Source organism: Mugil cephalus, chromosome 13 (assembly GCF_022458985.1).
Source record: "Mugil cephalus isolate CIBA_MC_2020 chromosome 13, CIBA_Mcephalus_1.1, whole genome shotgun sequence".
In the NCBI taxonomy this organism is placed as follows: Eukaryota; Metazoa; Chordata; class Actinopteri; order Mugiliformes; family Mugilidae; genus Mugil; species Mugil cephalus.
Genome location: NC_061782.1, coordinates 11,057,713 through 11,080,594, shown reverse-complemented (window position 1 = coordinate 11,080,594; position 22,882 = coordinate 11,057,713). Strand labels below are relative to the sequence as shown.

Sequence of the window (22,882 nt, the reverse complement as noted above, 5' to 3'; positions counted from 1 at the left end):
TTCATCTAACAGCTCATTAGCGACTGCTCTGTCTAGTTACATTTATTTAAATGAAAATCTTGGAGATCCAGAACTTAATGCAAACCATTAGCATCAGCAGCATTTAATGAGTGTATCCATTATGCCTTTCTCTGTGATGTCACATCCTCTTAGATGACACACCATCCAAGTGTGGAAGCTGAAGATGGCATTTGGTTTGGCTAATGTATGAAAAGCTATTCCATGATTTATTGCCATAGAAATCCCAGCAGGAACATAACATGTACAAGATCATTTGGGTGTACTGAGAAAGCCGTATGGTCTTTTTAGTCTGGTCTGCACTGCCTGGGTTTTTACTACTTTCAAAGCTAAAATAACTTGGGGCTGTTTGAAAAACCTTACAATGCTTCTTTTATAATTTTATCAGTCGTTCATTTGTACAGGATTATCATCTTGGTTTTCATTTGCAGATGGCTAAATCCAGACTCTAACTTACACAGTTATCCTCAGAGCCTGAAGCAATGAACCGGCCACATGGTGAGATGGCTGAGGAACAGGGATGGCAGCGGTTTAGGTGGTTGTCATAGCGCCGAACGCATCTGGAAGGTTAACGTAAGGAAAAAGAGGAAAGTGTACACTTTAATTCAAAGTTAAACTGTTGTGGAGGTCAAACTGAATATTAGAGAGGTGATAATCTATGAAAAAAAAAAAAAAAACATCTTTGGTATGAACAGCCATGAGCAGTTGGAGATGCAAAGCATTAGAAGCCAGTCTGCAGACATCACGTTGTGCAAAAACCTAACGCAGAAGAGACGAGGACAGGGAGTTTAGCATGACTCAAGCAAAACACAGGAGAGAGCGAGTAGTGAATGATGAATGGTTCCCTCGTGCAACTTCTGTGCTGTGCTCATTTGGTTTGCAAGAGCATGTAATGTCTTTACAATGCCACTAACAACTAGCTGAGCCAGTCTCTATACGGGCTGGCATGTTGGCGGGCCAGTGCTCTGGCTGGATGTGGTGACAGCATGTATTTTACATTCACATGCTAATGTCATTAAGCTAGACTAAAAGTAGGTCATATTCATCGGTGACCATAAAGAAACTTGATCCCCAGTAGCAGTGAGCTGTCGAAACATACATGAGTTGGACACAAGGGTAAACATTACAATAAAATACACGTAAGTACAACTGCTAAGCAATGCATATAAAACTTATGGAGCTTATGATGTTAAAGTCCCTTTAAGACTTTACCAGACGAGTGTTGAATCAGCTCTATGGCTTTTCACTTTTCTAGAGGCCGTGTTTTGTTTGTCCATTCTGGGTTACACTATGGCTGCGAGTGTGACCTTGCTGACCTTTTTTATATATATTTAAAATTTTGCAATATTTATACACTTAAATTCACTTACCTGGCACAGAAAGACTAATCTCTTCTCAGAATAAGAGCGATAACAGTTAAAGAGAAAAATACTTGTGAATGCATTTGGATAGCCCTGCAACTAATCAGTGCCATTTTGTTGTAAACAGAATCAGCCATTACAGCGCTCAGATGATTTGTATGAGTACATGACTGACATGGCTGAAATTTCACCATTAAAAAATTTTAAAAAAAAAGGTCAGGGAACTTCGGTCTGGTCTCCTGGCTATGAATTCATAAATACTGGCGAGGATTGCCATAAGTAAAAATTGTCCCCTTTTTTCTTAAACCCCATTACCACATTTATTTTTAGGTTAAGAGCGGAGCAGCTGACACAACCTGTCACTATCACTCTCATAAAAAGCACTTTAACAGGTCAGAGTAAACACTCACTTTGTAGGTCAGAACGTGAATCTACAGTAATGTTTTGGCAGTAGAAGGGGAGATGCTGGCGCCCCTGTCTCACACACACACACACACACACACACACACACACACACACACACACACACACACTCTCTCTCTTCTTGTTGTGTGACTGATGACTATCCGGATTTTTCCTGATGACTAACACAGACTGCTCCGAAGCGTCTGATCCTCTGGAGCTGGAGTCTGTACGGTTAGTGAACCCACCTGGGTATTCAGTGTCAGGTTAAGGTAATCAGTGGGCTAATCATAGCTCATTGCTTTCTGCCAGCAGATTCCACTGTATTTAACTGTGTCGGTGCATATCGGGTGAAGGCTTGCCTTTTTCTTGTGGCGTTTAATATTAGGTAGCATAAAAACATATTAATACGTATAATGCAAATGACAGTAATTTGATTTAATGACAGTAATTTGATTTAAGGGGAATATCGCTAAAAGTCACCATCTGTTCTTCATCTGTAGAATCAGTATCTGTGTGTGTCTGACAATAAGCCGCGCTAAGTGCTGGTGTATGAACCCCCTATAGTGAAACCTTGCACACTTAAGCATATAATTTCAAAATGCACAATGCTGAGTGCTTCAGGCTTTTAAAAATAAACTATAACCACGTATTTATGTGTATGTTAGACTGAATAAAATCCATTTTAATTAACTTTCTTTTGGCCTGACTTAACATCATTACATTAGAAAACACATAATGTATTTCAGTACGTCCTGAAAGTTAAGGTCAGAAGCTGTAAGACTGTTAAACTCTGGTGGAGCTGTGTGAATTGCACAACCCATGCTTTTGCACAAATTTCTTCAAACAATCTTTGCCATTGTTATTTATAGTTCCACTTTATTTATCTTTATTCTTATCTGTTCTGTTTTTATTTAGTATCTATATACTATAGGTAGTATGAGAAATGATTCGGACCCTGAGTGCATAATTTCGTTCCATCTCGTGCTTCTGTATGGTTGCAAACGACAAATAAAACACCCTTGAATCCCTGAAAGTTCATTCAGTTATAAAAGGCTTACGTAAAAGAGAAAGTGAATAATTTACTGCTGATTCACTTGTGATATCTTGACAAGATTCTGATTGTCACAGTACCTGTATTTTAGTGCTTCTATTAGTTGTAAACCTCACATAAATGGATCCGAAGAAACATTAATTTAGGACCGCTTGAAACTTGTTTTGTGCTCAGTACTTGGAAAATGGGACTTGAGGCTCTAATAAATCGGGAGGGGGAAAAAAAAAAGTTTGATGCATCCATATGGTTCACTTCAGGGGAACTGCATCTGCTGAGGGATGCATGATAACAGCTCCCAGCACCAGAAGTTGACCTGGAAACGAGGCACAAATATTTATCAGATAGAAATAAGGTTTTGATTGAATCTGGGATGAGGAGTTTATTATGGAAGCAGTCTCAGACATGAAAGAATGAAATACTCAATAATGCCTGCTGCTGGGCCAAAAAGAACATTGTGACATCCAAACCTGAATTATCTGCCTTATATGGATATCTGCTACCGAGGGCCAAATCAAAAATATTCTCAGTGCCGAACCTTGGAAGTGCAGCGATTGAAGATTCACTCACCACCTGAGGAATGTTTGTGTAAGAAAAATGTTGATGTAATTTGAATATAAGGTCATTCTTCAGTTTCAGGAATAGCAAAGGAATGGAAAAAAAACAATGGTGGCTTATTTCTTAATGTGCTCGACATTTATTACTCGGATGATAAATTTGATGAAGCAACCCCCTAGCCAGTGCAAGGCCTCTATACAGAGTGTATGTGGTTGAAATAAGGTGTGAGAAAGGCTGAAGTAATGGCAACACAGCATGATTTAATAAAGAAGAAGGAGTATTAGAATTGTATGAAAGTTGTTTTGGTTAAGTCGCTAAATTGCAGCAATAGTTTTAAACCCTATTTCCGTTGCAAAAAGCCAAAAGAAACTGAAGAGGAACCACTTTGCTTCTCACGTTGTTGTTAAAGGTCTCACTAAACATATTGTATTCAAACAAACCTTAGTGTGCGAAGGTCCCAAATCTTCACACCATCTGTGACTGCACTGGTGAGGAAAAGGTTGTATGAATCTGGAGCTTGAGTGGTGAAGACGGATCCCTTTAAAATACAAACAATAAAAAAAAAGACAACAACAGTAACTGTCATTGGTTGTAAATCATGAAAGTTGCTTTGTTGCATCCCATAATGAAATAGTTGCAGTAGGTGACACACTGTGAGCACTGGGGCTGAAAAGAACCTGTAATGAAACAGAAAGGCTGATAATAAGTTTTTGTGTCATTTTCCATCCATTATGTACCACCCTGAGAAAGGCTCCAGCTAAAAAATGTTTCCACCACACAACTATAGATAAATTCCATATATCACCTTCAAACCGAGCTATCAGATCTAGTCAAAAGTGTCTGTGAGGGAGCAAGAGAGAGAGGGGGAGAAAGCAGCGGTGGGGGTGTTTTTTGTTTAGATTTCCATTAAGAGTGTGAGAACGGGAGTCTGAGAGGGCATTTCCAGTTCCATTTTCCGAGAAGTCCTCTGCACTGATGAGTTCCAGGTGAATTTGAAACGGAAAATTGAAGTGGGAGAAGCTGCTTCTCCTGCTGCAGTCCCCGAAGTCCGGCCGCGCCACGGGGCGACGACGACGCAGCAGGGGAGGGAAGCAGAGGCAATCCCCTCTGATCTGCAGGTACTGACCCTCCAGCACCCAAAGGCCCCCGGGCACCCAGGCGGAGAACCCAGCATTGACGCAATAGCCAAGCTGAAACAACACGCCGCAGGCTCTCCACAATGTATAACACACAATAGCTGGCGTGACAAAGAGCAGGCACCTCCGGGCTGAAGGAATATAGTCAGCTGTGCACAACAGTGAAGTGAATCACAGTTGAATGGGTAAAGCGTTTAATCCGAGCCACTAGCTGCAGAGTATCCAACTAATCCAAGCTGGCCTGAGTGTCAAGTATGTAGAGGTCAACATGCAGAAGTGACTAAAGTCAATACTCAAAGGTCACGCGGTGCAAGCCTCACTCACACACAAATGCACACTTCCATATTTCAACAAGCTACACAAACATCTGTAAGGTGAGTCAACATTTCCATCATTTTTATGATAAAAAAAAAAATGAATGCTTTAGTTGCTATTGCAAAAGCTGGAAAACTTTCATATGACTGTATATGTACAGAAACCGTGACCTTCGTTCGGCTGTAAAAATTTAATGTGATAGAAACATAAATAATTTGCAGGAACGCACACTCGAACGGATTAAATTTATAGTTCCATTTTGTGTGATGCAATAATGCTTCATGGCGATATAACGGACTTGGACGCAGGCCGGAACTGTCGTCTCGTTAGACACCAGCAAATTGGGTCCACATTAGTCCAAGACAGTGATGTGGGAGCGAGGCCGCGTAAACCCCAAATGCATCATGGAACAGAATTACTCCAAGGCCATCATCCAGCACTGAATCTCCCCCTGCCATCTGCCATCCACTATGGCAGTCTTAATCCTGATGCACCAGGGACTTACGTTCAAGATGAATGATACTGTCTGTCACGGGAACGTTTAAATAACCGTGACCTTTCGCATTCGCACCGCAAACTAACACTTTTATTCCCTCAAAGACTAACTGCGCCTTACGTAACTCGCGAGACACTCTTAGATGTCTTATGTAACAATATGACATGAATAGGAGCACCCTTTGAAAGTAAGATGGAAGATGGGACTCACACTAAGGAATGATGCCAAGGCAAGCACATTCTTTGCTGTGTGGGTTTAGGGCTAAATGTCATTGAGTCTGGAGTGATGAGATAAGTGCCTGTGTTCATTTACAAAGGGCTTGGGGTTGTCCGACGTTTTACTCAAACTGCAAATGAGGCGAAATCTGATTTAAATCTTGATCAGCGTTCACGTCAGCATGTTTTCAGGATAAGAATGTACGCGCTGTGAGGAAAAAGTAGGAACAACAAAAAAGTTGCACTCTAACAAAAACACAATCTGTTTTATCTAAGTATAGGAAAGAACTGGTTATATGAGCTGTCTGTTTTATCACATAAATCATCTCACCTTGTTTTGTGTGATGCAGTGGACGGCTCTACCGTGGGCATCAGGCAGCTCTGACGCAACTTTACCTTCGTTCAGGTCAAATACCTGAACGGACCGATCTGAACCGCACACGAGGACAATGTCTGAAACAGCTGTTAAGAGAAGTTAGGACATATATTTTGGGGACCACAGTAAAAGAAAAAGAAAACATACTGTATTTTGAATGAGTGGCTGTCTCTCACTCTTAACAGGTCAGTCAACAGCTGAATGCATCAGTTTGCCTTCTGCTAGAAGTCTCCTATCATTCGCTGCTGTGTTACCAAAGTATGCAGATCAGATTAAAAAATAGATTAGATTAAAATTCTCAAAATAAAACCCAAATTAGCTCAAAGCTATAATAAATGCATGGATCAATTTATATAATGTTTATATTTACATTTATATCCTGATTTAAGTTAAAACATATGCATTTTTCATTGTATTTTTATTCGTATTTTGCACAGAGATGCAAAACTATTCTTGACGGGATCCGTTTCATTCCAACGTACCTTAGTTCACTAGATTTATTGGAAGATAAATGCATTGTAAACCTTAACAAGGGGGTGGAATGTAGACATTCCTGACAAAAAAAATGAAAGACACCTAAATGATTTACAGGTAAAATCAGCAGTGGAAGCCCCGAGGCAACACGTGAAGCCTTTATAAGGCACAGGCTGATTGCTGTGGTTGACATGGAAGTTCTCCAACCAGATGCTTCGAATAAAAGGGATAGGGCCACTTTGTCAGCATCAGTGCAGCGTAAACTCCACCACTTCCTGCTGCAAGAACAATAACAACAAGAGAAGGGATACAAGACAGAAAATCGTTGACTGCAGACAGGGCAGTGATGTCTGTCGCGGACGTCGCTGAAAAGCATCCTGCCATTTTGACGACGCTCCGTTGCTGATATCTAAGGAGAGAAACAGTTTGATTTTAAAGCCAACAATGACATGTGTATGGACAAGATTTGAATATTTTGACTCATTCTTCACCTGCCTTCGTTTTACAACCGTAGGAGAAGGTTCAGTTAGAGTCCCTACCCACAGCTAACTAGAGGAAAAATATGAGTAAGCACTATGCACTGCTAAAAGAGGGTATGGAGGCCCTTTATTGTAATTTTCCTTCCCTTCAGAACAAGCCCTGACGGCTTGTGGTACACAATCAAGCGGTTTGGGTGGTAATGCGTTTCAGCAGTGTGTGCAGTAGCTGCTAAATAAAGCCAGGCCCTCATCAATTCAGTAACAGAGTTAGCTTAAGTAACAAAGCACCCTTCTTAAGCAGGTTGAACAAGTCCTAAAGTAGATCAAATTACAGTATGTTTACTTACTGTATGAATTCATATGTTGTAGCAAATTTGTATTGAATTGATAGTCATTACACCTCTAGCTTTCATGGTTTAAATCTCTGAAAAATGCATGGTTAACGTTTTCTTAACAAGCACTGGTAGTGTTTAGAGACTGTGGTCCTTTTGAGCATGTTGTTTAATGTCCTTCTTTTGTGTGTTTCCCAGCTGTTTTTTTCCCACCTGTGTCCTATTCACTTACTGCCTTGCTCAGTTTTTGTGCTGTTGACTGTCAATGACTTAAACTGTCTTTTTATATTTGAATCCTGCCCTCTGTGTCCTGCTTTTGGATCCCCATTACATTGCAACACCTTGGGAACCGAGTGGTGGAGAGCTACAGGTCTGAGTGTCCTTTACAGAGTATAATAAACCATTTTTGAAATAATATATTACGTATGATTAAGTATAAACAATATAAAACCATTAGCTACTTTGGGCAGCACTATCCAGAATACATGCAGAGCTCCAACCACTTGTGATTACCTCTTTATGTCATCACGTGTGATGTCGACATTGTACAGGTACAAATACAGAGATGGTCCAGATGCCAGGAGTACAAATTTATCCAGGTAATAAAACTGAGCACCTCTAATGGGTTTGGAGAACTTACTGTCACCCTAACGAAGAAAGAAAGAGACAAAAATGAAGTTAATATCTTTAAATTATTGATTACTTCACGATTTCAGTATTGTAAACTTACACAGTTTGAGGATTTTGCTCAGTATATAATAAATGTGGAATCCTCAAATGTGCAAATGTGAACTTGCATTAACAGTATATAGTTGCTCCATTAAACACAGAACAGTAATAACTTAACACACAGTTCAGATGTCCCTCACAACCAACATTCACATTTTCCCCTACTGTACTATGAGATTGTAAAAGTCGTAACAAGGTAAGTCCTTTATTTGGATATTTTTCGCCGTCCAGGTTTACACCCTTACTAATCTGCCATATCTGACATGCACAAAATTTCCACTGACAGCATTTTAAGAGTATTGTGTGGTCGTGTGAGGTTACCTCTTTTAAGCGTTTGCTAACCCAACTGTGCAAAGCTATTTGTGATTTTGGCTCACACCGACATGGCCCTTGTCCCTGAAAATATCTCAATTTGTTTGCCAAGTTGTTCCATAAGAACACCAAGAAGTCAAATGCTGCATACGCAGCCAAGATCAAAACAATCTCACTAAGTGAAACAAAGCAGGGACATTTAGCATCAGCTTTGGGGAGATCCTAGATTTTGAGCACAGTCCATTGTTTTTACTTGGCGTGGGAAAGCAGACGCTCTTCTGACTACTGACCCACTTACTGGATGTGTTACTCAAAGACGTTAGGTGGGTCTGAATGTGATACGTTTTTTGATGCTCCAGATCCACCAGATGTTTCGAATGAATGACACAGTTTTTCTGTTTCTGAGCCAAGAAACACAGAATTTCATCACAACATTAATGCGGCGCTCATGCTTTTTAATGTCACGAGGCACTTCTGTCTGAGAACGAACATGGGGTGAATTGAGCATGTTTTATTTCAGAGAAGCTGAACCATAAGGGTAAGGAATGACTTCAAATGCATTTTGTAACCTGCACCTCAAGGCACCGCACACACATAACTTTTGATCAGAAATTTTGAAAAGTAGGCAAACAAATTGTGCAGATAATACCGCCCACACTTTTAAAATTGGAAACAGTAGGGACAAAATCCTTCCAGCAAACACTCCCATCTGTGTGTGTGGCATGTGTCTGCAGTCATTTGGTTTTGCTTCTAAACCATTGTGACTCTGAAGGCCTTCAGAGCTGAGACATTGTTTTGCAAAATGAGGTCACCATGGCTGGTCCTCATTTCCCTTTTTTTCCATTTATGTTTAGGATTTGGACTGTCATTAAGGCTTAGGGAAGGTAGGGCATGCAGTGGTGTTGGTTAAGATTAGGGTGACACGGTGTGCGTAAATGCGTGCAGCATTTACCATGACAATGGCAGGCTCAGACCTCGAATGGGTCCAGATTCGTAGCGACGGCTCTTCTGATGCACTCAACCACCACTGTCGGCTGAGGCTCCAACTCACACTCCTCACTGGCTTGTCATGACCTACATGAAAAGAGAGAAGCCTGAAATTGACCTGGTAAGACAGTGTGTGGCCACAACATCTACTTTTATGGTACTGCTCAGAGAGCCAGGGAGGCTGAGGAGGAGAGGATCACGGTGACCTACATGTCACCTCAGATTCGGTCGTTTTAGCTCTGCTGCCCCCGTGTGGACGCTGTGTTCCTGCAGCTGCACGTGTGCTAACAAGTGTGAAACAGATGCTTGACATGTATGAGTGGCCTTTCTTTTGTTTGTGTAAGAAATAATGGCCTAGTTTTTCCCTTCTCGCAATTAGGTGTTACTCTGTGACAAAAACAAGGCAACCTAACCTATAAGAGCATTATTTATCGGCAATTTCTGTCAGTTATTGCTCAGTAAGTCAACCTGGACTTTTCTTGTATCTTTCAACTAAAGCCATGGTTCATTGGAATCAGCTAACCAACAATAAGATACACAGAGAGTCTTAGACTACTGTAAAATGTGAGCATAAGTTAGTTAGCTGTTAAGAGACGATAATGAATACAATGATTCGTGTATCTAATCATCTGACTGAAGACACAGATACATGTGTAAAGCTCAGGTATAGATACTTGGGTCCGTTTCACGTACCTACGTAGACAGTTGGACTGCCAGTGAGGCAGGACTTGTACATTAACACTGAGCTGTTGCCAAGACCACACAGGATTTGTTTTCCATCACCTGGGAGAGACGAAGGAACACAGAATCATTTTATTAGGATTCTGCACTCAACAGATGAAGTGTTATGGATGTAAAGACGAATGCTTCAAGGCCCTACTTGGTCTGTAACTGAGGACTCACTTGCATTTCAGTTTATTCACTTAGTTGGTTTGGTTTGCAATGTTAAACACAAATATAATGCAACATTAATGGAATAAGCTTTGGAATAATTGCTCACCTGAATACTGAAGGCTTGAGATTTGTTTGTGGTCGACTCTGAGATCAACATATGGAATAGTTGGAGGCGCGCTGTCTGCAGGGTAATCTCTGAGGTGTATACCACTTAATAACAAAAACACAGTTACTGTCTGTATCAAAGATAAGAAACTTCTCACCACTGGCATTTTAAATGATTAGATGGGACCGCTCACATATTTTTGTTTGTCTTCTTACAGGAAGTATTCTTCTGAACGCCTGTTTTTGGGGAAAACATGGTCCTTCTGAAAAGTAAAGACAATATGTTCAACATAATGTTGCATTAAACAATTTATTTCACTCATCAAACCTCATTTTAACTGCATTTTTAAAAGACTGTTGCCTTTAGCGTGGTAGGTGCCACATAAGTGTGGACGGGTTATACATTTTAACATAGGCAGTCCATGAAACCACAAGATTTATGCAGGGCTTTAACTGAAGGAAAACTTTTCAAGTTTCATTCCTTCTGCTTTAATTTTTTGACGATACATTCTTGTTTGATTTTCTTTCCTGCAAAAATGGTTTCTGTCAACATACCTTGGGGCACCGGTATATCCAGATGACTTCACTTTTGAGTGGAAAACCAGAGGCTGTTCCTTTATACCTCCTTTGCACAAAAAAAAGAAAGAAGTAAAGGAGTAAACAGTATGTCCAAAAGAAGTCTATTCTAAAACAAAAGGAGATGAACAAATGTTACGGTTATAGAATGAGTCAAAGGTCAGAACGGAAAAAATATTTCTGTACATTATTCCTATAATTACAACACAACTAACCATTATACTGAAGTGGGTTTCGTGGGTTATGCTAGAAAATGAGGATTTTGGATGATTGGGCAACCACTGTGTGCATCAGTCACACACTGTGGGATGGTTCACTCTGCTCCCTGCTCGCTGTCAGTGCCTTTTTCTATATTACAATGAGCTCACTTTTTCCATAGCTATTAAAATGTGTGAGGCTTTCCAAAAGCTGTTCTCCTGTCAAACACTAGCAGCGTAAGAAAAAGTCACATAATCTCTGAACAGCAGAGATGAAATTAACCTGTGAAATGGAAATGCTCAGGAATAATACTAACCGTACAGTGAGTTTAATTTGTTAAAGCTCTTTCCTTAGACATGTCACACTCACAGTACTTCACTTTAATGTCTTGCAGTGAGTGATTGCAATTTGAACCTAAACAGTAAGTTGGGGAAATTGTCTGATCCAGTGACACCACAAAGATCAATAACTTTGCATAATGTGTTAGTAAGTGGTAGTTTACATTTGATCATAAAGTAATTTCTTAAGAGTTATAAAACTTGTACGGCGACCAACCCACTTAACTACAAATCAGCCCTTTCAGAGTAACATAAAACTTAGTGTTGGCACAGTCCCAATACAAAAATAAAGACATTTAAGTGAGTGAAACCATCCAGTCAAAAACTAAAGAAACACATCTGGATCTCTTTGCAATCTTCTCTCATCTGGACGCGCTTTTCATCTTTGATCAACAGTGCCAATTTTTGTGCTAGTTTTTTTTTTTTACATTTTCCTGTAAAGCATTCTTGAGCATCGATTGGACAATTACTTAAGCTTCCTAGGATTTTCAATTTAAGTTTGACTTACTCTTCGTATGTGTCTTTTTCATCTGCTCAGCCCCAGAGAACAGTACTGATGATATATGCCTTATTTCCATTGTATTTTCCATCCCAGGCTCCAAATGTTTAGCTCTAAATTATTTTGTTTCTATTTTTACGGCAATATATTATAACACTAAATCCTCAGTGAACCTGATATTTAATATCTGTCAAATGGGTACCATACTATTTCACGGATCAAAACCCATGGTTTGCTCACATGTGGCACCTTCCTCCATTCTTCTACTGGGTCGTTTGAGAAGTCGAGTGGTGCAAATAACTTTTGTTCAAAAACATATTATATGTAGAAAACCAAACACTTTAGGCCAGAGGTCTAATTACCTTGCAACACAATCGCTGGGATTCGTACAGCAGCCCTATTGACCCCCCACTGATGTATAATGGTCATTTAGTTTTACGGGGCAGTAAAAATCTCATCATTTGCGCTGACTTTACACTAGACGTTATTTGAAGCAAAGTGAGAGTTTCAGACAAATTTCCAAGTCGAGCCATATCTGCGTAAAATCTCAGCGGTTTGCCGATTGCTCTTTTTATGGCTGTCATTATGGAAGATTAAGCGTACGATTGGGCATACGCATCAGTGTACCTGAGGACGTTTACTTGCTAATTCAGCAGATAAAGTATTAACAAATAATTCATAATAATAATAATAGAAGGATGAGCTTTTGTCGGGTTATTTTAGGGTCTGTATCCCTTCACTACTCATTGGAAGTAATTTACATCCACCTGAACCAAACCTGGCGCACGAGCAGTGGAAAGTTTCACAATGGAAATGAGGTGTCACCTGATGAATGCACCAATCAGACACAACATTAAAACCATTCCTCTTGATATTGTAGTGCAGGTCTTCCTTGTGCTTCCAAAGTCGTTCTGACTTGTTCAGTAATGGACACAGCCCCCTCTGAGAGTGATTTGTGGTGCCTGGCACCGGGACATTGCTAGTGGGAATCCTAGCGTCCTGTGGGTTGAGAGGAGGAGGTCCCTGTGGACCTGGCTTGTTCCAGCGTGTGCCGCAAAGGCTCCATCAGTTTGGAATCTGGGAGTTTGGAGAGTAGGTCAACGTCTCGGGCTATTTTTCATGTTCCTATGCAGTTTTTATAGCGTGGTAAGCCGTGTTGCCTTGCGGAGGAAGGCCGCTGCTGTCACAGTAACATCTGCATAAATGCAGGAGAACATTGCATTGTAATGAGATGATCAGTGCTATTCACTTTCACCTGTCAGCAGGTTCACGGCTGTGGCTGATCGAAGTATGTCGACCACGTGGGACATGTGCGCAGCACACTGAGGGGAAATGTACAACGGGGGCAAAGAATGCACTACTGCACTCCGCAAATACAATACTGACCACAATATCAAACAATCTGAGAGCACGATAAAACACTCTGCACTGCAGCCGTAAACAATGTCTCTTTAAACAACAGTAAGAAGTTTTCCACTTTTCGTCCAAGTAGGTTAGTCAGGGTCTCCTACGTCCACGTGTCTCGCAGATTGTTTTTCCATGTGACTACAGCCAAAACAAGCAAAAGGGCTCTGAAAAGCAAACTGACATGAATGGTTAATGTTCCACATCTTGTAAAAGTAAGAGAGTGTCTTGCAGGAAGGTGTCTTGTTTTAGGTTTCTTGAAAACGCTTCACCACTCGTCCAAGCGACTGTTTCAGTTCAAAATGACTGGTGGGAGTTTTTTTTAGTTTTTTTTTTTTTTTTTTTATAGGGAACATCTGTGAGCTGTGCCAACCTGAAACTCACACGCTCACCTACATTTAGAGGATTTCATCAGCCACTCACGACACATTGCATATCCCTAAACTGGAGTTTGTGGAGTGTCGGCCACTGCGCGAAACACAAGTTAGTCTGAACAACTTCCTCTGATTGCAGGTGAGCATCTGGCCATCAACAGATCCCTGTCACATGAGCTTCAGTACATAACTCTAAGCCTGCAAGTTTCTACTGAACTCTTTTTTTCCACTTGGAACAAATAAAGGCACCATTTTATACCAAGTGATTGGGAAAAAAAAATTATTCATTCATCAGACTTTTTGCGTTACTTTTATTCACTGGATCGCTTTGTATGGAAAACTAAGATCCAAAGTGAGTTCAGAACATGCAAGGTAATTTAATACTTACTGCTATTTAGTGTTCCCCTGAAATCCCGACAATAAAACAAGTTAATCCAGGGAAAAGGGATAACAGTGTATTCATCATACATAATACAAAAAGCAGTTGATTATCATCGTCTCACAAAGCCAACGGCCCTGGTTTATTTCATGATTATGTTACACGGCCATGTGACATGACAAGAGATATCTAATCCTCACTCAGCTCCTCCAGACTTGTGCCAGACTGACAATGGAAGAACGTTTTCCCTTCCAGGAGTCTCGGAGGTTTATGGTGCAATTTGTATGCGATTCTGCAGATATCTTGGAGAATACAGAGATACGCGAGGGGGGGAAGCATGGTGGGTTAGTCTGTAAATATTTGCGGTTTCTCGTCCGACGTTGCAGTCACACGGCAACTCTAGACCTCGCCGAAGATCCCCTACATAGTCTGGCACTGGAAAAAATCCCTTCACTCCAGCGGTGGGGAGTCGAACTAATACTGGCTTTCTCAGCACTAACTCTCCGTAAGGGCAACGCGTAAACCCCAGAATACTGTACGTCTCCAGCAGAATAGTTTCAAGCTGCCAGGTCTTAACGATACACCAAAGGAACACTAAAAGGCTCGTTTTACCTATGATTCCACCACTGCAAAAAAAAAAAAAACATGCAACAAACTGGACCAACTCTGACTAAATATGTCATGCTCTCGCTGATGTATCATTTGATGAACACGTTAATGTGGCAAATGAAAACCGAAGGGAATGCAATAACGGAGATCCACCACAATGCAACAAGCTTTTCCATAAACTGTATTTACAGATAATGAGGATGTTCTCGGTAGCTCTGCTCGTAGCCAAGAAGACCGTCTATAAACCTACGCGTACAATTTAAGAGGGCCAGTGGCCAAGCAAAACGAGACATCGAGCCAGTCATGGAGTGAGCTATTAAATGGGTCATAGTTTCAAAAACCCACAGCCATCAAACAGCAGCAGCTCCCTTTTTTATTTCATGTGCGTGAGCATGAGGGAGAGGTGAGTGATTAGATGACAACATGAAGGCTGACCTTTCTTTTTGGGCTGCAAGGGCTCCTTCTTCTTCTTTAAGTCGGCGTTCAGAGGAGATTCAAGCAGTGGAGGGGAACTGAAAATAAAGGAGGGGTAAAAAAAAAAAAAAAGAGGGGGGAAAGAGTTACTGGAAGTGGAGGAGCGCGGCATTTTTCCACGGTTATGGATTTTTGGTCCTAATTCTCAGTACCCTGATATTGTTGACTCATGAGAAACCAAATGGCATGAACGGCTATAACAGAGCAAGTTAATATGGAAATGTCAGAAGGAGTTACAAGGGAGGAGGCCAACTGGAAAACAGGCCACACTCACATGTCCCTATTGCCTGAGAGGTCAGATTATCACTATCTGATAGTAAGTAACAAAAGTGCACTGTTTCTGTAAGCTGATTTGATTATGCTTTGGCTCATGAAATTGCAAATTTGTTTAAGTAGAAAAACTCAGATAAGTTAATGAAATTAGCTCGTATTAATGCACCTGGCCTTTGCTAAATAACCATTTATGGAGGTACAATTAATACCTGAATGAGTTTTATTTATGTCACCACAGGCTACTTAGACTACTGGCATATAAAAGGACTTCCGAGCTTGAATAAATGAATCCACAGACACATGGCTGCAGAAAAACAGTTGTTTTCTCTTATTTAGGTCACTTGTGGACTTATTAAACATATGGAACATCATATTAGTCATAATATAAACAACTCAGTAACATACTATGGTATTTACCAGGTGGTTTCTAAAGAAGAAAACCTGGTTACCAGCCCCTATGTACACAAGGTTCTGCCTGCCTCTGCTGTTATTTTATTAATGGAGCCAATCTGTTACTCTATTTCCCACTCTAGGATGTCAAAATACTATACATTTTTTTATTATTTGTATTTCCGGATTTACCTAGGGAACACGGAGAGGCCTTCCTGACGACAAGCCAGAATCCTCCCTAACTCACATAGGTGCAACTCCAGCAGGACCACACACGGAGTAAACAAAGAGCTCACCAACACCATCATCTGCGTGACAGAGAACTGAATTAATGAAATCAGTTATGAAAAAAGAACTGCATTTGTGCAAAATTCAATTTTTCCTTATTTAAGAATAATGTTTAGGAATATCGCTCAGACAAAAGCAACTATTGTGAGTGAGGGTGTTATGTTTTTACGCTGCACTTTTATAACACTGTAATTGCTTCTCTGTAGGAACACAATAAATACCACTTTCCTTCAGGCAGCAAACACACGCAGTCACATCTTGTTAAAATGTACATTTCGCATAATCCTGGAGCAGATCCTGAAAATGGAGAGTGCTAATTGTAGCATTATAACAAGAATTACTGCCTCACAGTTGTAGGCCTCTACCAAGCAGGGTGCAGTTCGCTTCCACGTTTGTCCACAGGAACATAATACAAAGCATGTGGAGGAGGCTTTGTGGCAATTAAGTTAATGTGCTTTTGCAGGACATTTTGCAGAAGTGTGAGGTTGACGATTGGGCTTTTAAAAATAACATGGCATCACTTGATCCTTCATGCCGTCAGACATTTACGTGACAATTTGTCATAATTAGCTTAGGAATGATTTGGGTTTTGTGAGGTAACAGTGATCCGTCGCCACATTTTACCACCAAATCAGTTCATCTTTGAATCTAATTCGGGGCATGTGCCAGATTTGAGGACACTTCCTGAAGTTGTTCCTGAAACATTGCATTCACAAAATTGAGATGGATGGAGGACCTGAATACATAACGCCTGCACCCATGGTTATTTCTGGTGCAGAGGCATAAAAATTGAAAAATGTTAGAATGGGAGCACATTACGATAGTCAAAAATACCATTGGAAAGTCCAAGAAGTCCACATTTATACGGCTTTTAGTGGTTGCAGTTGAAATAAGAGAAAAATTAGACCAGAGATTAATTGGTCCATGCAATATAACAATCTAATCCAATTATAGAAGTCAAGCTGAAAGGGAAAATGACTGATAGGGCTTAATCTTGTTTATCAACATTTTATGGGAATTACTCACAGAGTTATCAAGGCCTGGAGAGAATGACCATGACCCAGCCATGCTCAGGTCGGGGCAATCTAGAAGAAAGAACACCAGTGATGTGTTTGGCTGCATTTGGTTTACAGATCATACTGTAACAACCAGTTGTACTTGGAAAAATGATGTGAGCAAATTACTTGCAGCATTAGAATACATGCAGAAAATACATAAGCACTGTCTCTGGAAAGTTTGGGATAGAATTAGTCAATGACACTTGTGATATTTTGTCTGTTTCTGTTCATCTGTTTTACAAGAGGTGAAGGTCTCTCCTCTATTGACCCAAGTTAAGATAAAATAGCGATAAAAGCAACACCATTTTTAAATATTTCCTCGTCGGAAAATGGGAAGAAGTGGAGGATGTGCATGTCTTTAAAATCTAAAAAAAAAGTTTTGCTTCTGGAGTGGTTGGTTTAACAAAATCCTATTCAAGTTTGTATCTAAAGACCTACAGCAGTATACAACTGCCTAACGCTCTTTGCCCGGGTGTGGATGCTCGACGTACTAAGGCAGCAAAAGCTCCAGTCAGGAAGAGAGGCATACATTGAGCACAAAGTCGTAATGCATGTGGGCACTTTTTTTTTCTTCTTGGTACACTGTACTTTAGCAATGTAAAGGACTTTTGCAGGAAGCTATGCTATTCTCCTAGAGTATGATATCAATCATTGTCAGGCTTTAAAAAGAAAAAGAGCAGTTAGAGAAAACGCACCACCAGCGGCCTACCTTTGAAATATCGTGCTGTTAGGAGTTCTGAGGTAGCCACATCCACCACATACAAGCCATCAGAGCTTCCAATACAAAACCAGCTGCTGTCTCTACAGGGGCCCCACACAGAAAACATATGGAAAAACTATGTTACAGGACTTCCCTCAAAAGCATTTAATTTTCCAGATCACTCGGGAAAAGACAACGAAACCACAAACTAAAGAAAAACATACTGATGTGCTGGCGTGGAAAGGCACGCGCTGCATTAAGGCTATACGTTTTTACATTCAAGATTCCTTTAGGTTGATGTAGTCTAAACTATACACACCTCCAGTGAGATGGAAACTACTGGCACACACATGCAATGTAGTAGAAAGGAGTGCTGCTATTTTATCCACTTCCTACTCTGAGCTACATGCTGAGTTTATAATATTGTGGATAGTTTTTATGACACACTTTTACATTGTAGTTCATTGTTATTTCCATGCTGAGCGTGTGCTCCTGTACAGGATGGAGACAATTAAAGTCATTAGGTGTGCAATTTTAATTCAAATTGTTCCAAGGGCATACGTGGAAACAATTGGTGTGTTCATTGCTGTCTTTTTTGTGAGTGTCACTAGGGGGCGCCAAAGTGTAATTTTTAAATTCTACACACAATAGCTTTAGGGACGCTTTTATTTTACATATATTTGCTATACTGTAGCAAAATATATTCAAAACGAACCCATGTCAAAATAATGTGTCAGATTGTAAATATTGCTAAGGAGACTATACCAAACAAATCATTCCTTTTGCTCTTCTTCACTCTCTAACACACGTTATCAAGCACGGGCACCTTAGAGCTCAATAAATGGAAGCCAGTAAAAACAGTTTTTACTGTAAAATAAGTAGGATTTTACTCTAAAGCGAGAGATGGTGTTGATACAGAGTTCACACGCCCTCTGCACAATAAACAATAAGGAAGAAAGCAGTGGCCCAAAAAAGCAGACATAGCTGTCTGTGCATTTTAAGTGCTGCTTCCTGTCATAACATCAAATGTTTTCACAGTCTGAAGCAGTTTATGATACACAGTTTCATGTGATGTGTGAAGTTTCCTCTTGATGTGTTCTGCGCGCAGCAGTCAGCCCACCACAAAGACGTGGTATCTATTTTTTTTTCCAGGTTTTTGTGACGCCCTTACAGCGTCAGTGTCAGAAACATGCAGCCAATTCTGTTTTGTTTTAATGACAACTGCGTTTGAATAGGTTATCTAATATTTTCCTGGATGGCATACAAATTGCACCTTGTTTTATAAATAGGACAAAAAAAACTGAGATCTTGGGAAAGGTCACAGTGCTGACAGTATCATGCTTCAGCGTTAAGATCCCCTGTCACAAATGAAGAAAAGCAGCTCTTCCCCGTGGTTATGTCGAATAATAAGTTCCATTAATCCACTGTGGAGCCTAGAATCTGAGACTGGTTTCTTTGCTGCTACTTGACTAATGGATAAAATAAAGCACAGTTCTAAAACAAAAATTCACCCACCACTCCATCTACTTATCCGTTCATCTTGTAAGAGTTTATGTAAGTCTACCAATTCAAAGGACACGATCCTAGATCAAATCATAACTTCTGCAACACCTCGAGATGCCTTACTTACATTGTTTGCTCAGTATTAGTGTCTGTAAAGTGACTGCATGATGCCATTTTAAGCACAGGTTTTGAGGTCTCCACTTCATCTACAGGTGATTGCTCAGCGACCCCTGAAAGAAAATATCCAAAATGTGGTGTCAGGGTAGTTTTACTGAACGTGTCCAAGGTTTTATCGAGACCTCTCATGCAGGCTGTACCAAATATACAATGTTCAGCACTATCACCTGCTCCATGGCTAACAATCTCTTGGTGCGTTTGATGTCTTTTTTCCATCTTCGTAAGGTCCATTTTTGTCACCAGGTGACACTTGCTGTCATCGCTGACAGAAAAGCACCATACCTAAGAAAAACAGGTGCCGTAGAGTTTGTGCAGTTGCAGGGTTTTCAGCTGTTCGGTGCTATGTGTCTTAGTCACTGACCTGTCCATCGGTCGAGCCAGTGACAAGCTGCCTGTCCTCCTCCAGGAAAAGTACGCTGAGCAGTGGAGAGGCTAAGAAATTGAAGATTTTAATATTTTCAGTGATTTTGCAAAGGCCCTATACAGAAGCCAAAGTAAAACACGTCATTTGTGACATTTAAAAAGTGCGATTCCTGTAATCTATGATTGAATACCCAGCCTATTTTCGAACAGATTCCCCTAATGCTTGTGAATGTGTCACCATATAAATCAAACAGAAGAACCCAGGCTTTTGTATTTTAAATGAATTGTTACTGCAGACAGGCAACATGATTTAAAACAGTAACATCATACCTGAAAGAACGAATGACTGGTAGAGTACCGCTTCAGTTTTTAAATCCCAAACCTAAAAACAGACAAATCCTCTAAAAGTCAAACGGGCGTTTGTTCTGTAAAAGAATCATCACTAAATCAAAGGTCTGAAGCTTACCTTGAAAGTTCGATCTTCTGACGTGGTGACAAGAATATCTTTATTCCAGGGGCAGAACTCTGCTGATGTTAAAGGCCCCAAGTGGCCGGTCAAGGTAGAGATCATTTCCTGTCTCTAATGGGGAAACCAACAGTGACACTTGGACTGCTGACATTTGACAACATGTCATAAAAACAGCCTATTGTTACAACTCTAGAGTCTCACTGTGTTCATTAAGTGTCTATGTACACATACAAAACCTATGAAATGTAACCATCCCGTACCTTTGAGTTGAGAACGTATATATTTGCTCCTGCACATGCAGCCACTCGTTCATCAGAGAAACAAAAGGAAAGATGGACAACTTCACCCAGTAAAGTCCCAATAACTACTCCTGCTGCAACTTTACCTGCAAACAAATCCGTCAGTCCATATCACAACCAACATAAACAACCTTTCTGGGAATATTTTAATTGGTAACAGGCTTGTTGTAGTTTTCCCTCAGGAAAGTGATCATAAAGCATAACATCTGACATCATGTGAACAACAGACTCTATTCTGCAGTGGGCTGAACACGCTATGTCTTTTACCCTCCTGTGTTCTCCTCTTGCATAGTTCAATATCCCAGGCAATGATATAATCAGCAGAGGCAGAGCAGAGGATAACAGGTGTGCTTCTTTTTCCAAAAGCCATGGCACTGATGTCACCATGGTGGCCAGTTAGCAGCAGGGGCTGTGGGAAAACATACAGCAGTAAAATACACCATAACCTCTCACACATTCACATGTTTTCTGTGGCTGCTGAAAAGTATATTTTGAATGAGGCTCCAGAAGCTACTTTGATGAATTTGACTATGTATGTATATATGAGCAAATATGACAATAGTTTGTGTTTTTTTATGGAGGATGATGGAAATAAAATGTATGTGCAGATAAAAAATAATAATAATTAAAAAAATCTAATATTTACATGCCATGCACATGTGTGTCTGTATGTGAGGATGGAAGAGACAGGTTTTCATTTTTCGGGTTTTTTTTAATCCACTTGTATGCTTTTATTTCGTAAAGCACTTTGCATTACATTTTATTGTATGAAAAGTGCTATATAAACAAATTTCATCAATTTGATTTGAATGTTTTCATCTCAAGCCATAATCGGTTGCCCTATGCTAAGGTAGCTAGCTAATTAAAGATCTTGAACATTTCAGTCCTGTTGTTAACTAGTGATGGCACCAATTACACTACAGGTCCTCATAAACTGGATTGGCCAAAACAAACTGTTGCTGTTTTAATTAAGAACATCCGATAGCGATTTATTCTGCATTCATATCTGGATATTTGTTTATACAGATCACACTAGCTGTAACTTAATGTCGCCACAGACACATTACAGTATTTCATCGGTGAGTCATAGGCTCAAATGCCATTGTGCTGCTTAAATGACAGTATTAATAACATATGAATATGATTGTATTTACAAACCTTCCGCCGTACGTCCACATTACTGTAAATCAGGACATCTTTGCCGTGTAGCGGGATGCCACAATAAGAGTGGCAGCATGCGAGCTGCTGCTGTGACAGGAGTCTGTCACAGGTCAGCCTGAGCTTCTCAGTCATCATCTCGAAATCACGATAATTAATTCCTGTCTGATAACCAATTCTTAGCCACAGTTTCTGTTTAATTTACTCATCTAGCGCAATGGTCTACTTTGCTGTGTTATTTTGAGCTGACTGTACTGGGACATGGGACTTCTTCTTTCGGCGTTTGGTTTACAGGTTGCTAAGATACCACAACGACTTACGCTACGACAGATCGTGTATGGAAGCCAGATCTATACACTAAATAATGAAAGGAAAAACAGGTAAATGGTCAGGTAAACGTGCGTTATTTCTAAATTATCTCCTGTACGTTTGGCGTCCTAGACACGCCAGTTGTTTCAGAAATAAATATGTTGCACCTCTCTGGACGTAAAGGATACATTTTTGCCGAGTTAGAGTAGGATCCAATGCCTCCGACCTACCTTCGGGTATTCGTAAATACTGGCAGAGTGAGACATCTTTATTAACGCATCAATACTGTACTTCTCCACTTAACCGCTAGATGGCGGTCACCGTTCACTTATGCGCATCACTGCTCATGGACGCGTCGCCGTCGATTATCACCCTACATGTTCATGATGTTCAGTAAGGAGAATTCAGAAGAGAATATATTTGTAAATTGCTAATAAATAAAACAATCTGAAGTCAAAAATTGATGGTTGAATGAATTGTCACCCAATGTGAATAAAGACTCCGTAAACTATATCAGTTACTTTGAGTTTTACTCATTACTACGATTAAGCAATAGTTTGGAATTATTATTTACGTAGTCCGTGAGAGTGTCTGTTTTGCAATTAATTTCTAACATTTGTAGCTCAGAGAAGCGGTCGCTAGAGTAGAGTGACACCCACATATATTTGTTTAATCCGTGCATTTTATGCTCAAATATTTTTATATATTGTTTGTTTGTTTCATCAGTTCACCCAGTCATATTATTGTTCAAGATACAAGACGATTCAAGAATAATTTATTGTCATTATGTTTATGAGACACATC

General features: G+C 40.2%; 1 protein-coding gene across 2 annotated transcripts in view; it reads right to left on the bottom strand.

The window, feature by feature from the left end:
- The window catches only part of wdr27 (WD repeat domain 27), a 35,933-nt gene extending 13,720 nt beyond the window's left edge, over positions 1–22,213 (bottom strand). The window contains exons 1-22 of one of the 2 annotated variants that reach the window (XM_047603471.1): positions 21,770–22,213; positions 20,879–21,020; positions 20,573–20,697; positions 20,310–20,423; positions 20,174–20,225; positions 19,842–19,912; positions 19,648–19,762; positions 19,431–19,533; positions 17,810–17,901; positions 17,069–17,127; positions 15,947–16,062; positions 15,053–15,129; positions 10,796–10,865; positions 10,435–10,503; positions 10,242–10,345; positions 9,935–10,024; positions 9,207–9,328; positions 7,727–7,860; positions 6,714–6,811; positions 5,884–6,005; positions 3,831–3,928; positions 476–578 (exon numbers count right to left, since the gene is read on the bottom strand). In XM_047603471.1, the coding sequence (XP_047459427.1) occupies positions 476–578; positions 3,831–3,928; positions 5,884–6,005; positions 6,714–6,811; positions 7,727–7,860; positions 9,207–9,328; positions 9,935–10,024; positions 10,242–10,345; positions 10,435–10,503; positions 10,796–10,865; positions 15,053–15,129; positions 15,947–16,062; positions 17,069–17,127; positions 17,810–17,901; positions 19,431–19,533; positions 19,648–19,762; positions 19,842–19,912; positions 20,174–20,225; positions 20,310–20,423; positions 20,573–20,697; positions 20,879–21,020; positions 21,770–21,907 (2,214 nt within the window). In that variant the 5' untranslated portion in view covers positions 21,908–22,213. Of the gene's footprint in view, positions 1–475; positions 579–3,295; positions 3,406–3,830; positions 3,929–5,883; positions 6,006–6,713; positions 6,812–7,726; positions 7,861–9,206; positions 9,329–9,934; positions 10,025–10,241; positions 10,346–10,434; positions 10,504–10,795; positions 10,866–15,052; positions 15,130–15,946; positions 16,063–17,068; positions 17,128–17,809; positions 17,902–19,430; positions 19,534–19,647; positions 19,763–19,841; positions 19,913–20,173; positions 20,226–20,309; positions 20,424–20,572; positions 20,698–20,878; positions 21,021–21,769 lie in introns of those variants that run through there. The other variant, XM_047603472.1, reaches the window with a different exon arrangement.
- Between the last annotated feature and the right edge of the window lie 669 nt (positions 22,214–22,882).